The sequence below is a fragment of the Macaca fascicularis genome, chromosome 6, assembly GCF_037993035.2.
Source record: "Macaca fascicularis isolate 582-1 chromosome 6, T2T-MFA8v1.1".
Lineage (NCBI taxonomy): Eukaryota > Metazoa > Chordata > Mammalia > Primates > Cercopithecidae > Macaca > Macaca fascicularis.
Genome location: NC_088380.1, coordinates 132,921,951 through 132,939,458, shown reverse-complemented (window position 1 = coordinate 132,939,458; position 17,508 = coordinate 132,921,951). Strand labels below are relative to the sequence as shown.

Sequence of the window (17,508 nt, the reverse complement as noted above, 5' to 3'; positions counted from 1 at the left end):
GCAGAATATTCTAAAACTGTATTGAAGGACATTAAAGGAAACCTAAATAATTGGAAAGATATACCATGTTTATGAATTGGTAGATTTAACATTGTAAAGACGTTGAATTTTCTCAACAATGAACAATAGGCTCAATGTAATTTCATTAAAAACAGTTTTACTTGATAAGCTAATTCTAACATTTAACTGGAAGAACAAAGGGTCAATGTAACGAAACACTTCTGAACTGGGTGAGGAGTCTTGTCTTAGCAGGTTTTTTTTTTTTTTATAAAGTGATAGTAATTAAGACAGTGATGTATGACAGAGCTGACACTACAGATTAGTGATGAAAGGACAGTCTATTCAATAAATAATATGGGACAATTTATTATCTCTGCAATAACTTAGAATGATGCCCTAATTCATACCAGAAAAGAAAATGCGTTCCAAACACAGTACGAACCCTAGATTGAAAGAAAAACATACTCCTAGCAGAAAATACATATGTTCTTATGACCTCAGGGTATGGAAGGATTTCTTAAGTCATAAACAATTCATAAAGAAAATAATTAATAAATTGACAAATTAAAATAACTCAGACATAATAGAGAGTGCAAACAGACAAGTCATATGTTGGAATAAAATACTTGCAACACATATATCAAAAGATCAGTGTCTGGAGTATTTTAAAAACTATCTCAAAAGAAGAAAAAGATAGTGACCTCTTCCCCCCAAAAGGGATATCAATTCATAAGCAGGCATTTTAGAGAAGAGAAAACAAAAAAGACCACTAAACATGTTGAAAAGATGTCCCTCCTCTTAGTTTAACATATATTAAACCCACATTAAGTTACCATTTCACACCTTCCAGATTGAAAAAAGGAAAAAATCAGACAATTCCAATGTTGCTGAGGCAGCAGCATAACTGCTGATGGCAGCGTAAATGACACAGAACTTTGGAAAACAGAATGACATTAGCAAAGAAAGTTAATCATGTTCATAATCTATGATGAGCATTTCCTCTAGGTAGGTGCCTTAAAGACACCCTTCCACAGTGTACCAGGGGAAACAGGCAAGATGTAGCATTGCTTGAATGCTCAGACAACTGGAAATAACCCACAAGTGGGCCAGAGTGCTCTTTTAAAGTGAACGTCACATTATGACACTCTTCTAAACCCTCAGTGGCTTCCTGTCACAATTAGAATAGAACTCCAACCCCCCTCATCATCTGTTTATCTCTCTGATTTCATGGGTGTCACTCTCCGCGGGTTCCTCTAGACTTCTTCCCTATCTTCCCTACTGCAGGGCAATCACGCTCCTTCTCAGTCTTTTGATGACTGGTTCTAAGTCAGCCTGAATATCACTTCCTTGGAGAGTCCTTTAGTTACCACCCCATCTAAATTAGTTTTCTCTATCTTACTCTCTGCCTCAGCTTTGTTTCCTATAAAACATATTAATTTTTGAATTATGTATTTATGTATGCACATATGCATTCATTCATTTTTTGGCCTGTCTTAAACATTAAACTAATAATCTCCATGAGAGCAGGGACTAAGTCTATCTCACTTATGATTGTAACCTCTGTGCCTTCTACATAGCCTGGCATATAATAGTTACTCAATAAACGTTTATTGTATTGAGTGATTGAATAAAAACACTGTGTAAATTGTATCTGTGCCTATTTGAAGTGGCTTGTTGATCTGCAAATACATTTTATTAGCTCTAGTTCATTGAAAGGATAATGTGATACTAAAACAGTCACATAAATTCTCAATACTTATTTAGAAGGTAAAGGAAAGTGTTTACCTGGTCTTATTTTTTATCTCAAAGATTTAACCAATTTGTGCCTGAATGCTTCCATAAAGTATTTTCAATGATTTTCTACACAATACATTAAATAGATCTTTCAACTAGACTAAAAGTCCTTCAATGCCTATTTAGAGATATATTAAAATTTTTTAGGTTGATTCTAATACACATTTTAAAAATCCACTTATAGATGCTAACATAGAAATTTGATATTGAACACTCAAATATGCAGGTGACATAGGCTGGAGCTTTTTTTACAAGAGGCTTGAATTTAGGTGGATGAAGGTTTTATTTTATTTTTATTCTATTTATCTATAATTATGAAAATCATATTTATTTTATTTCAATTATGCTTTATGTATTTTATATTTGTTTTAATATTTATTTGTTCGTTGATACATTTTGATTTGATTTGATTTGATTTAATTTCTCCTGGTTAGAGCTTGAGCTCCAAAGAAGAATTTGCATGACAGTCTACTTAAGAGATGGATTCCACAGACAAAGCAATTCCAGAGGCACTTGAAGCTCAGCGAAATATAGAAATAATGCATGAGTTTTACATTTTATTTTATTTTTATGTATTCCCTTTGTTCTTTGTTCGCCTAAGTTTTACATTTTAAATCACAGAATTATACCCTTGCTCAACTGCTAATGCAAGCAAGATAGATTCATTTTAATAATGGATAGAAAAATTAAGTAACTTGGAAATAGATATATTATGAAACAATTTGCACACATTCACTTTTTTAGTCTCTAAAACTTCTTTTTAAAAGTATTTAATTTATTTTCATAACCTGGCATTCTGATATGTGAATGCAATTAAATACAATGGAATTTCTTTGTTTTCTATTAAATTTTTGAAAGCTATAATTTAAAGTACTTTTTGTGTAAATGATTTAAAACAATTTTAAAAAGAAAACAAGGATCATACTTAACTCTTGAATTTCTGGATATGGTACTGTCAAAAAGTAAAGTTTGGGTGTGGGGGTTATTCTGAGAAGTTTACATGAATATTATGTTAAAGTTTACATGGAAGTTGGATGAAAAAACTTTCTTTTGAATATGTGATTTTGACTTATACTTAGTTTATACATTCCATAAATTGCTAGATAATTATAATGAGATAAAATGAATAAAGCATTGAAAAATAAATTTTCATGAAAAATATGTAATTATTAGAGTGGTGTTGATGTGGATATTAATGTGTTGATTTGGATATTGAGGTTTATAGCTAAAATGAATATGTTCTGAAATTGGCCAAAACTGCTGTAAATCACTATTCAGTAAATACTTGAACTAGAGCACAGTTGGTACTATTTTAAATTTAAATTGGAAAGGCAAAAAGAAGGCAATTATCTTAATATTTTAATAATTATTATTTTAATAATAGTTCAGGTAATTTTGATACCAAAGTCAATTTGGGGTTAAACGATTTGTTTTCACTTCCTATGAACCTGAAAGTAAGTTAAGAATTGAGGAATTGCATAGTGGCCAGTTATCCAGTACTAAGAAAGTACTACAGAAGGCACTAAAAATTATTTTTCCTTAATAGTAGTAATAGTTCTATTTGCTCAGAAGAGCACATCCCTTATTATATACCCCCTTCGAATCCACTGGTCAGGATGCCTAGGCTGTACCTTCTCTTCCCATGGCTGATCGCTACCTCCGGGAATGAAAAGGGAGCTCTCCAAGGGTCACCAGTTGGGTAGCTGAGGCCACCAGGTGGACAGATGTGGATGGCCGGGCCCAGGCTGTACCCACCTGAGGAACACCGAGCTGGGGCTGTCTGTGGAGCTGCGTGGGGCCTCCACGTTGGCCTTCCTTGGGCTGCCCGGAGTCTCAAACTGGAACATCGTGTCACTAGAAGGCTGCCTTTTCTTCACCATTGTGCGCTTATGGATCCCCAAGTCAAGGAACAACCTTAAAAGCTCATTTCTGAGTCTCCCAAATAGTATGAAAATCTCTGTGTTTCCGCTTTGCACAGTCCTTGCATTGCAGGAAGCTCTTTCTTCATGTGACTCTTAATGTAGCTGAGGCTATTTTTTTTACAGTCAGTTAATGAGTAACATCTCAGTGTGACACAGGGCGGTTTTCATCCTACCTATATTTGCTCTAAAGAAATAAATGTGTTTGGGAAATTCAACTTTTAGTTCACTAAGATGAACACCACTAAATCTGAATTTAGTCAGAAAAGCATGGAAAAGCAAACACCTAAACAAAACAATGAGGTGCAGAGACTGGCAGCATCTAAACATGAAAAGCAGGATGCTTTTTCTAACCGCCTGAGCCTGACCGACAGGGTGAGCAATGTGGATGTGCTTTATGCCTGTACTCACACAGGAAATAACCAGCACACTGTGTGTTGCAGCCAGTGTTTGGCAGATGCACAGCAGTGTCAAGGCTGCATTCCTTGGTCCTTGGGACTCGAAGAGTTCTGGAGTTCTTATGGAAGTGATATACACAAAGTCAAGGGAGTCTCAACATTCAGGTTACATATTTTGCTGGGTTACAGGAGGCTGTGACTTGTACTCAAACAACAACAACAAATACAAACTAACAGTAGGAGGCGAGAGTTCAAATTTGTCTCTGTTCCTTGCTGGCTGGGCAACCACAGGTGATCCCAACTCTGCTCTGTTTGATATCTGTTATGCTGATTTCACACGATTCGAATGAAATACATAGGAGAGTATGCAATAGAGATTTGCAATTATGTGTCATTATTGTTACCTAGATATGCATTTTGCTAACAAATAAGTTCAGAAAATGACTTTCTTCATGCGACAAATGTTCATGCACGAGGAAAACATCAGTGTCCCTCCACCTTCGTTACTAGCACCAGGGAAGGATTTGTTCCACAGTAGCTATGTTCTCTCCCCTTGTTCCACTTGTGATTAGTCAGTGACATTGCAGAATGGCTGGCTTAAGAGAAGTACATAGTTTCTGATTGTGGAAGAGAGCAAAGTTTCCTGGGAAATCAAAGCAAACCTTTAGCCTTGGCCTCATTAGCATTTTGCTCTAACCAACTGCTAACCTGGCAGGGACAGGTCTGTGCTGCTCTACGTGCTGTACTGACCCTAGGAACAGTTTTGAAGTGAGTCTTTCAGTGATATTACATTGTTTTGGACAATATTTTCCTGCTGGGTTTTCTTGGTTTTAGCCCTGAATGCCCTAAATTCCAGGAACTCTTTAGTGCTGGGCAAACTGGGGCCGGTGGTCACCCTAGTACTGCTGAGTGCCCTCGTGCTACAGTTCTGATGATGCACCACCCCCAGCTTTCCTCCCTGTCCTTCCTCGACAGAGCATGGTCTATATTTCTTTTTCCTCTCTTATCTCTGTGCTGAAATTGTGTGTTGAAATCATATTGGAGACATTAAATAAGCTGTTATATTAAATCGCTGAATTAAACCAGTCACCATTCCTCATACAATAGCAACAACCTGCCTGAGAGTTTCTGCTCCTTGTAAACAAAAAACAACTCTTGCTGGCACAGATGTTAATAGTCAATGAAATATAGTCTGTTATTCTCTGTCTCATGCAGGTTTGGATGACACAGGGGTAATTCTTAGCTTAGAACAAAATGTCTCTAAAGGAGGAAATTCCAGTGTCAGTGAACAGTCTTTGAACTTATTTTTCAATAGGTAAGCTTTCCTCATACTCATTCAATACTCAATCAACGAATACATATTTATTAGTAAAGCTCTTTGCTAGCTGCAGTGAGTGATATAAAAAGTTTTAAGAAAATGGGTTCTTGCTTCAACAATGGAGCTAGGATAAAACAATCCACATAACTGAAAAGTTAACTAAAAATAAAAGCGATAGAAAGGCAGTGAATTAGGCTAATATTTATTGAGTGTGTACTAGCTAATATCTTTTGAGTAAATATAACATCTCTACTAGATAATTTCATATGTAACATCTCATTTAATCGCTGCCCAAATTACATTTTTATAGATTAAAAAAACGGTATCTTTAAAAGGTTAAGCCACTTGGCCATAATTAAATAGTAAGCATGTGGTCATGCTGGAATTCATTCGTTCGTTCATTCATTCATTCATTCAACAAGTATTTATTGAGCATTTACAGTTAAAAGGAGGCAAATCAATTGAGACTGGCATGACTTGAAAAAGTCTAATGGAAAATGTGGGGTTTGAGTTTCAATGTGGTGACATGGGAAAGGCAGAAAGGGAAAGAAGTAGTGCTCGTGAACAAATAAATGGGTATGGACCAGGTATGTGTGTGAGAGTGGAGAGTGTGTTAGTGAAATAGAGGAATAGTGAACATTTATCTGGAGGCTGAATTATGAAGGATACTGAATGCTAGTGTGGTTAGTTCAAACCTTATCCTGTAAGTAATGGAAATAAAATGATGAAAGGTGAGCTCGATGGCCATGTGCACGATGCTTTGGAAGCAGAATGAGATGAGCTGGTCCCTTTATTGCAGTCTGCCGGGTGATACGGTTATTTCAGTTAGGGAACAATTTACTAGCCTATGGGAAGCATACTGAAGTAGCTAAAACAATATTGGCTGAACTCTTATGTAAGATGTTGAGTTAATCCTTATTTTAAGAAATGGTGTCAAAGGTGAGATTTTCTGAAAGTCTAGAGCAGGGGTCACAAACTCAAGGGCCTTTAGGAACCAGAAAGGTAAGTTTCTGGGGGTAGGGACAGAACCCAGCAGAGAGTGGTAAACACAGGAATGCTTATGCCTCCCTCAGGGCATTCAAGTTTTAAACACAACAGGTTCTGGTGAGAGGAGGCATCCTAAACCTGTCTGAGGGCTGGAGTCAGCTGGGGCTTCCCCGGGTGAATTTCACTTCTTGATATGAGTTGCCTGTGATAAATCTGACAAAATGTGCAAGTAGTTATAGCTGGACTTTATTTTTAAATAGGAATAAGGTTTTGATAGTACATGATCATTGAAAGAAAATGTGAATTCTGACAGCTTTATTTTCAGGATTAATGGCAGTTGACTGCTGTGCAGCCATCCACAGCCACTGCCTGAGCCCTTTGACTGTTGAGACATGGGAACTGCCCAAGCACTCCTAGCCTGTGCCACAGCTTTCATTTGTGTGTGTGCAAATTAAAACAAAGACCAGGTGGTCAAAGATAAACAAGTGGAATAGGACGTTTATGTAAATATAACTACAAAAGGAACATGCACAGTGGCCAAAATGCGTAATATATGATAATAAATAAAATACAACTGAAATAAAAATCACAGAGACTCTTTTATGTCCTTCCATGGGAATTGAGAAATAATGTTGAAAGTCTACTTGGCCGGGGCCGGGGGCTCATGCCTGTAATCCCAGCACTTTGGGAGGCCGACGCGGGCAGATCACAAGGTCAGGAGATTGACACCATCCTGGCTAACACGGTGAAACCCTGTCTCTACTAAAAATACAATTAGCCGGGCGTGGTGGCGGGCGCCTGTAGTCCCAGCTACTAGAGAGGCTGAGGCAGGAGAATGGCGCGAACGCCGGAGGCGGAGCTCGCAGTGAGCTGAGATCGGGCCACTGCACTCCAGCCTGGGTGACAGAGCCAGACTCTGTCTCAAAAAAAAAAAAAAAAAAGAAAGAAAGAAAGAAAAAGAAAGTCTTCTCAAGCTCTAGTTTTCTTTGCTTAAACCCTACAAATTAAAGTTTGGCCATAAGAATTTTTTCTTTCTTCAATGAAACAAGGTCCATAATTCAAAGAATATAGTCTTGTGCAATGATGATAATAATCTTTGGTTATTATATCCAAGCATTCTGGATTCCATAAACAAGAAACTAATATGCCTACTGATGCTAGGCTTGATGGATGGAAGGTGGGGAATTCATGCCTGTATATTCCCCTTTTCCTCCTCTCAATCCTTTTCCTCTACTTCCTCCTCCTCCTCCAGTTTTTACAGATGTAGGATTTGGATATTGAGACATAAGATCAAACCAAAACAACCAGCTAAACAGAGCTTCAAAATGGAGTTTTCCAAAGCCATGGAATATTCACTTACACTTAGAAATAAATGAGATTTTCTCTACAAATAAGCAAAGTTAGAAATAGTTGTGCCTTAAGATTTATTTGATAAATTATGCTGTGTTTAGGCCATTATTAATACAATTAGCTTGTATACTCTAAACACATAGTTCTGTGATTTGGATAAAAAAGCCTTGGTCTGGGCCAGGTGCTGTGGCTTATGCCTGTAATCCCAGCACTTTGCGAGGCCGAGGCAGGTGGATCATCTGAGGTGTCAGGAGTTCGAGACCAGCCTGGTCAACATGGTGAAACCCCATCTCTACTAAAAATACAAAAATTAGCCGGGCGTGGCGGTGCATGGCCTGTAATCCCAGCTACTCTGGAGGCTGAGGCATGAGAATCGACTGGACCCGGAAGGCAGAGGTTGCAGTAAGCCGAGATAGCACCACTGCACTCTAGCCTGGGTGACAGAGCAAGACTCTGTCAAAAAAAAAAAAAAAAAAAAAAAAAAAGATTTGGTCTAGTAAAATCACCTTGAATTTCAGATATCACCATGGAATAACCATGTATGGAAAACCGGTGTGTGGGTGTAAAGTAAATATATCCACTTTCCTGGGTTTGGCTGTTTGATTTTTGATTTAATGGTTTAGAGTGTGAGTTTAGGGATCAGGTTGCCTGGAAAAGGGTGGCTTGATTATTTCATTGCTGTGTTACTTTAGAAATGGACTTAACTACTCTGAGCTTTTGTAAGAATGCGAATAATAATAATATCTATTTCAAAAAATTGTTTGGAGGACTTGATATAGTATGTGTAAACTTCAAGTATGAAGCCTGTACATAGTAAGCATTCAGAAAATATTACTGAGGGTAATAACAGTGAAGATTATGATCTTTGAGCTGGTCATACTTCACTCATGTTGAGTGGAGTCATATGATATAAGTGAAAGATATGATTTGCTTTTCTCAATAGGACAACAGCTATGTGTTTGTACGTGGTTTGTGGAAGACCTAATCCTAGAGGGAGGGAAAGCGTTCACAGTCTGGGCCCGTGGAGTGTTGACATTGGTGATAATGGGCCTGCCAAGCAGCCTGGAATATTCCAGTCTAATTCATGGGCTAAAGCATATCTTAAGTCCCTTCCTTTCTCCTTCAAACTTCTTTATTCTAATGTTTTTATGATAAAGAAGGGAGGGGGTTGATTTATCTCCCAAGTTGTGAACCCTTTGAGAGGATGCAGAGAAAGGACATATGTTATCCCCTTGTCAGAAAACTATTACTATTTGTTGTAGGTCATGACGTTAGAGGGAGTTTTGCCTCCAGAAGATTAGAAAATTGATCTTGCAGCTTCAGTAAACAAGTAAGTAAACATGGCAAGATTGGACTTAAGATAATCTTTCTTTTTTTGTGTGCATTTGAGGTTTTAAGATATAAAGGTAAGAAATTTGAAAACCCAAGTTCCTATTCTAGTTTATCCACCAGCTTGGGTAAGTCTTTTTAGTGCTTTTAACTGTATTTGCTTAAATTTATAAAATGAATTGAGATAGTTGATTTTAAAAATTTTGTTTGTAGAAATTTCTGTTGATTGATATGTTTATTATGTAAACAGTGGTGTATTGGTAAACCAGTTTTCCAGGAAAAAAAAAAGCTCTTATTTGTAGCATTGGCCAATTTCCACAATACTCCCACCACAGCTGACTTCAAGCTGCTGATATGACACATGGAACGTGACTTTGGGAATTGTGCCTGTAATGAGCTGACAGTTGAGCAAGCATGAGCTGACTCCCTTACACCGCTGTAAACATTTAAACATTCACATCTGGTTGGTTGATAAAACGTATATATTTACATTTGACTCAGATTTTAAAAAGCAGCATTCTTGATTTCAATAGCATTATCATCTGTCAAATTGCATAGTGGTTATTGTATATTCTGCCTTTGTTTGATTTTATGCAAATTGATAATTATTTTCAGAGAATACTTCTGAAGATAGTATGATTCTTAGTGTCCCCTATAAGGTTATTTTTTGTATTAATTTTATTGGCCTAAGGGATACATAACATAAATTTCCTATTTTAACCATTTTAAAGTGTATAGTTCAGTGGCATGAACTACATTCACAACTCTGTACCACTAAGGTTTTTAAAATATACTGGTTTTTTTTTTGGTTTACAAAACAAAATGTATACTCATTACAAACATTTTGAAAATAAACAAAATATAAAGAAGAAAAAAAATCATCTGTAATCCTCAGCCACCAGAGATAATCACAATGAACACTTGATCATCATCAAAATTTATGTTTTGCTCTAAAGGATTATGAAAATCATTTGGTAATTCTGAAAGTATATCCAATATTCACTAAATACAGTCTTTCTTTTCAAGAGGTCTTACCCTTCAAAGTGAGAAACAGACACATGTTCTCTGTTCCCTCCCACAACTGGAGCACCAGGTGCCAGAGTAGCGGAAACAGAATCAAAGACTGTTTGGAGAATTCTATGAAACAGATCTCAGAAAGATTGTTTGGGAATAAACACACCACTGGCCAAGATGTTTTTGAGATTAGTCTAGAAACTAGATGATAGAGGATATAGAGGATGAGGTTTTAGAGCCAATAGGAACTTTAGAATGCATGCACTTAAAATACTTCCTGTTATAGATCTATCACTAGTGGGAATAGGTCACTAGAATAGCTGGTGGCAGAGCTAGGGCTGCCTCCTGATTCATGTTCCACTCCTGACCTGATAATGTAGGTCTTCCTTACACCATGCTGCTTTGTAGAATTCCTCCCTGTTGTGACTCTTGAGAGAATGAAAACATACCAGCAATAGCTCATCTGTGTTAAATATTGTCTTTGTACAGGACAAGAGAGGGAAGTGATCCCACAACCTACACTTCCATTTTTGCACTGCTATTGTGTGAAGTAATTACATAGATATTTACTCTGAGGCATTAGCTGTGTTAGGTTCCATCATTAATTATAATATTTCAAAATGTCCACAATTTTCTGAATTTCAGGAATTTCCTCCCCATAGTTTGCAATTAGATCCAGACTCAGTACATAACTTTGTTTTAAAAAATGCAGACTCTCTGTTTGTATTCTTACCGTGCTACTTAATAGCTGGAGGATTTGAAAATCTCTATATTTTAGTTTCCTAATCTGTAAAATGGGAATAATAGTACCTACCGAATAGGTTTGTTAAGAAGGTACATTAGCTAATATTTGTAAATATTTTAAATATTGCCTGGAACATAATAAGGATTTAGCAAATTTTATATTTATTTTGACCAATATTTATAATAAAATCATAAGGTCTTATTCAAAGTAACTATCGTTTTGGAGTTTTTTAAAAAGACTTATTAAGATATAATTTACATAATACAAAGTTCACTTGTTCGAAGTGTATAATTCAGTGGCTTTAGTACATTTACAGAATTGTGCAACCATCACCGTCATCTAATTTTAGAATGTTTTCATCACTCAAAAGAAACCTTGTACCCAAGAGCAGTCCCTCCCCATCCTCCGTATTTTCCTCTTCCACTCTGCCCTAGGCAACCACTAACCTACTAATTTACTTTCTCTCTTTAGAGATGAGACATTTCATATCTCATCTATACATATAGAAGAAGTACCTATTATGGACATTTCATATATAGATGGAATCATACTATCTGTGATCTTTTGTGACTGTCTTCTTTCACCTACGATGTTTTCAAAGTTCATCTCATTTTGTGACCAAAAAGATTCTATTGTATGGATATACCAATTGTATGTATCCATTATTTAGTTGATGGAGATTTGGATTGTTTCTACTTTTTGGCTATTAAAAATAATGCTATTATGGATATTTGTGTACACGTTTTTATGCAAACACATGTTTTCAATTCCCTTGATTATATATCTAGGAGTGAAATTGCTATATTTAACTTTTTGAGGAACTGACAAACTGTTTTCCAAAATGGTTGTAACATTTTACATTTCTGACCAGCAGTGGATGAGAGTTCCAGTTTCTCCACATGCTTGCCAACACTGCTTTTTGTTTTTCTTTTTGATATGGCCATTCTAGTGGGTGTGAAGTGGTATTGCATTGTGGTCTTGATTTGCATTTCTTTGCATGTTCTTATTGGCCATTTGTATATTCTTGTTGGAGAAAAATCCATTCAAATCCTTTGCCCTATTTTAAAATTGGGTTGTCTTTTTATTATTGACTTGTATGCTTTATATATTGCGGCTACAAGTTCCTTAAAAAATGTGACTTGCAAGTATTTTCTATCATTTCATAGGATGTCTCTGTACTTTCTTCATGGTATCCTTTGAAGTACCAAAGAAAGTTTTCCATTTTGGTAGAGTCCAATTTATCAATCTTCTCTTTTATCACTTGCGATTTTGGTGTTGGGCCTAAGAAATAATTGCCCAACCCAATGATTATTTACTCATATGTTTATTAAGATTTTTATAGTTTTAGCTCTTATATAAGGTCTTTGATCTACTTAGTAGGGGTCCAACTTCATTCTTTAGAATATTGTCCTGGCACTATTGTTGAAAAGGGTATTATTTTCCCATGGGATTATCTTGCCCATTTTGTCGAAAATTAATTAACCATAAATGTTAGTGTTTACATGCACATGTATTCTTATTGTGGCACTATTCACAATAGCAAAGACTTGGAACCAACCCAAATGTCCATCAGTGACAGATTGGATTAAGAAAATGTGGCACATATACACCATGGAATACTATGCAGCCATAAAAAAGGATGAGTTCATGTCCTTTGTAGGGACATGGATGCAGCTGGAAGCCATCATTCTCAGCAAACTATCGTAAGAACAGAAAACCAAACATGGATGCTCTCACTCATAGGTGGAAATTGCACAATGAGAACACTTGGACTCAGGAAGGGGAACATCACACACCAGGGCCTGTCGTGGGGTGGGGACAGGGGGGAGGGATAGCATTAGGAGATATACCTAATGTAAATGACGAGTTAATGGGTGCAGCACACCAACATGGCACATGTATACATATGTAACAAACCTGCACGTTATGCACATGTATCCTAGAACTTAAAGTATAATAAAAAAGAAAAAAAAATTAAAAAAAGTTAGTGTTTATTTCTTGGTAACTATTTTAAACAATATACATAGAAACGTATTCAGAATTAATGAATTTGATTATCTCTGTTCCTTTTGAAGATCTTGTGTTTTTATCCTTTTTTATGTAGGTCTGCATAAGTCCAAGGCCAAGACTTTTGGTACTTTTCCTTAATTCTTTCTGATAATCCTGAAATCATCATTTTCTAGGTAGTTGTTTACTTCACCTGTTTGTAATAATGGCAATAACAAAGAACACTGATAATGATGATTGTCAACAAAATGTTAAGGCATTTAGAAAGCATGAACTTAAAGACAGGTAAAGTGAAAGGCTCATATACTATTATATAATAGATTGTATCTATGTTGCTGTTGATTATATATATTTCTTCAATTTAGCATTCATCCTGCTATTTTTTGAAACAGTGAAGTGTAGCAAGACCAGGCCAAATTCAGAAGAGGTGACTGAAATGGTGCTGCCCGATCAAAAAATAGCTGAGCTCACAAAATCTTTTAACATGTAAGTCAGGTGATAAACATGCAGTTTATAGCTGAAGAAATGCATGTGGCTAATAACAAATGAAAAAATATCCTCTACTAGTACTAAAAAACAAAGGAGGAGACCCAATTGGGTAACAAACTGGCAAGGAGTTTTTGAAATGTCACCACATTTGGGGTGATGGTGATAGGCTTAACATGCTTGTGTGCAATGCTGGGAATGCTTCTGGGAGGTAGATATTACACTCATTTTGCAGAGGAAGAACTGAGGCTCAGAGTGCCTATTGAACTGATCTTGTGTCCCACAGTTTGTGACACTCAAACACAGATATAGAAGCTTACCAACTCCTCCACAGCTACAGTGAGCAATTAACCCAGACAGGAAAGACGTCATTTTGAGATTTTTGGTTAATTAGAGTTAGAATGGGACCTCTGCCCAAAGCACCTGTGAAAACGCTATAGAGTGAGGTAGGGTTTGGTGACTGGGCTGGGCCATCATGGGAACTGCAGAGCCCTGGGCAGTTTATATGAGATACCACATTTCCGTGTTTCTTGTTAGATTTTCAGAAATGGAAGATGAGGAGCAGAGGGAATTTATTCATTGTGTAATTTTTATATGCCTGGCATTTTACATATAGAAACTTATTCAATCCTCTTAGTAACGCTAGGAAACAGATTTTTTTGTTTGTTGTTTACCATTTTGGAAATAAGAAAACTGAAACTCAAGAGAAACTGTTTCTTTTCCTAGTCGACACATTCAGTTAAATGGCAGCAGAGCTGGGATTCAAATGCAGGTTTGTAGAATCCAAAGCCCAGTCTGAAAGGAAACTAGAGATCTTAATCTTCTCACCCATTTATATTTTATGTTGGGTTTTCACTTCCCACCATGACTCATCGACAGTGTTTGTCTTCACAGTGTTTGTGTGTACCCTTCACATGTCCTTCTGAAGACATTCTATTTATTGCCCCAGCTCTGGGCTAAGCCTAACGACCCTCCAATACAATTATTTATTCTTTGGAGATAGGATTATTTGAGGGATTTTATAGCAATTATAGTCAGAATAATAGAGGAATTTTAAAACAAATTAAATATCTCTACATGTACTTGTTACTCTGCTAGCAGTTGTACAAAATTTAAAGTAAAAAACAAAGCAAAACCCCGAAAATCAAAAATCTAACCCACAGCGCCTGCTTATAAGGAACTCATAAAACCTAACCCAAACCCAAACCTACCTTTCTAAATTAAAATGAACCTAAAACCAAAATGTAGACAGTTGACAGGGCAAGTGTGACTTAATGCAAATATCGTACAATCCTAGTTTTCCTGAGCTGAAATGGCAAATACTAAGTTCTCCCGAACACACTGAGTCTTAGATTGCAACTGTATTTTCAAGCCACTCCTAGCAATGCTCATTGCGGTCTCCACTTGAATTCCCCTTTTCAGCTGGAGTGACATAACAAATCTCAAACTTCCAGTTTTATGCAATACAGCTATAAGCAAAATGTACTGGTATCAGAGGTTTCTGAGGACATTGCAGTATGTGGAATCATTCTTGCTTTTGTTCAAGATCCTGATGATAAACAAGGAACATTCCCCCAGTGGGCAATCAAAGACATTCTCCATGTGGAGACACTCTGTCCTTAAGATACCAAAAAGGCCTTTTACACTGCAGAAGCCACACTCTACTCCCAAATGGTTTTTCCAGGTCTGAGACCTGTCACTTACAGTTCCAGGTCTGGACCCACTGGCTTCACTTCTCTCCCATGGAACACACTCTTCCAGGGCATGAGCTGTGCTTGGAAAGTTTGCTGAATGTTCCTTTTTGCTTGTAGGACTTGCTGTCTCCTTGTCATCTTCTAGAGGCCAGGTGATCTTCAAGAAACTCTGGGGAGTATCAGGAAAGAACTTTGTATTTACACCAGATCTGTCCAACCACAGCTCTTTGAGCCAGTCGGCCTGCTCTTTGCTTGCAAGTGCTATCTTGGAAGGTTTCTCTTTCGGAGTCTGCTCAGAGGGATGGGACCAGCCGCACTTGAAACCCACATGTGTGAGACATCAAATGACCACGGAAACATTCAATGTGACTTTTAAGATAATGTTAAGTCTTTGCCTTAAGAGCTTCATCTTATCTCGATGTTGACTTGGAGTCACATCACTGACCCTTTACTCATGATGACGTATGTCTTTCCCCAATCCTGATGCCTTTCTTCACTTTAGAAGACAGTGATTGTGTGTTACCTCAAAGGCTCCACCACAATTCACACTAAATGGTCCTCAGTTGTCCTACAAGTTCATGACTATTCATTACATAAATTAAACAAACCTAATGCAACTTTGATATTCACTATTGAATGGCATGATCAATGTCTTATCACCTGTGTCTCATATGTGCATTCTGTAATCAGAATATATATTTCTCTTTAGAGTATGTTTTGTGTTATATTCATCATGATTGTTTTCTCACTGTGGGGACTCAATGAATATTTACTGATGATAAATCTGTCGTGCTGGAAAGCAAATTCACAGAGAAGCTGAACTTTCTCAAACTTGCTTCTTTTTGGCTGTTCTACCATGTCACTAATGCAGACAGCAAAGTTGCTCATTAATTAGAAGAATAATGAAATGGCATTCAGGTTTTTCTTTTATTTACTCTGTTTCAAACAAAAATCTGATTGGCTGAACTCAAATAATTAAATAGTTTTAGGTACTTAATTCACTTTAATCTAAGACCATTGCAAAACAAAGTGTACATTTGGAGATGATTTACTTGCATAGGAAATACTAAGGTAAAGATTTACAAATGAGAAAGAAGAGTACAATTTGCTTGAGTTCAAAACTAGGTAATAGAACAAGAGATATCCATGCAAGAGATTATTTAGAATGCAAACAACTTATATTCTCTATCCTTTCCTTTCCTTCCTTTTTTTTTTTTTTTTTTTTTGAGACCGAGTCCTGTTCTGTCACCTAGCTGGAGTGTAGTGGCACAATCTTGGCTCACTTTAACCTCTGCCTCAGCCTCCTGAGTAGTTGAAATTACAGCATGGACCACCACACCTGGCAAAGTTTTGTATTTTTAGTAGAGATGGGGTTTTGCCATGTTGGCTAGGCTGGTCTCGAACTCCTGAACTCAAGCAATCGGCCCACCTCAGCCTCCCAAAGTGCGGGGATTACAGGTGTGAACCACTGCACCCAGCCCTTTTCCTATCCTTTCAATTAAAATTTGCCCTCAAGTTGTGGTAGATTGAATGCATTGATAATCCCAGCTACATCAATGGCCTCTATATATCCATAGCCTTTGCCTTATAGCTTTGTAATTTCTGCCCACTCTTACTTGGGCTGGTCTTGTTACTTGCTTTGGCTAATAAAATGTGGCAGAAGTGATACTGTGACAGTTTTGAGTCTAGACCTCAAGAAGCCTTGTGGGTTTCTACTCCTTCCCTGTGGTCACTATGACTACACGACTGAATTAGAGGCATCTCCACATGAGACCACAGAGCTGAGTCATTCCGTCTGTCATAGACCACCCAGCTCCCCAGTGACCTGCCAAGTCCCCACAGACACAGGAGTGAGCCCAGCCAAAATCTAACTGATCTAGATCAGCAGAACTACCTGACCACCTGTAGATTCATAAAAAACAATAAAAAATTGTTTCAAACTGAGGTTTTGAGATGGATTTCTACATAGCAATAGCTAACTGCTTCAGATCGTATATTCATATAACTAATACAGTAAGGTGATAATAGCTCCAGGGGCAATTACATTTTAACTGTTGCCAACCACTTGAGCTAAATGAGGGTAATTTTGAGAGGGTCTTCAGGTTCAGTAGGTCAGCAGGAGGAACTTAGGCAATACAATGGATCTTCCTGGAATCAAAGCCTGATATGATTTAGAGGTCTGCTATCATGAGAAATAGGAAAGGTAGCTTTAGGGTAGGGTAGATTACATCTATTAAAGATCTGAAAATTGTATTTGTTAGTCCTACAAACTGTTGCCACTACAATCCCACTTCACCTCCCACTTCCCCTTCCATACTTCCACTTCCCTCCGTGGTCACCAGGCAAAGTTTAGGGTAGTGCTCACCACCCAACTCTTCTCAGGTATATGGGAAGCCCTTCTTCTCACCCTTCTAATAACTGCACTCACGTTTTTTCATTGAAGGGGTAATATACCTTTAATGTGAGA

At 37.2% G+C, this 17,508-nt stretch overlaps 1 protein-coding gene across 5 annotated transcripts in view; it reads right to left on the bottom strand.

Moving 5' to 3' along the window:
• GRAMD2B (GRAM domain containing 2B) overlaps positions 1 to 15,212 on the bottom strand; it is a 129,791-nt gene extending 114,579 nt beyond the window's left edge. For 3 of the 5 annotated variants that reach the window (XM_045394178.3, XM_045394179.3, XM_065546698.2), the window contains exon 1: positions 15,052 to 15,212. In XM_045394178.3, the coding sequence (XP_045250113.2) occupies positions 15,052 to 15,179 (128 nt within the window). In that variant the 5' untranslated portion in view covers positions 15,180 to 15,212. Of the gene's footprint in view, positions 1 to 3,549; positions 3,805 to 15,051 lie in introns of those variants that run through there. The other 2 variants (XM_005557645.5, XM_005557646.5) reach the window with 1 other exon arrangement.
• Positions 15,213 to 17,508: the final 2,296 nt, after the last annotated feature.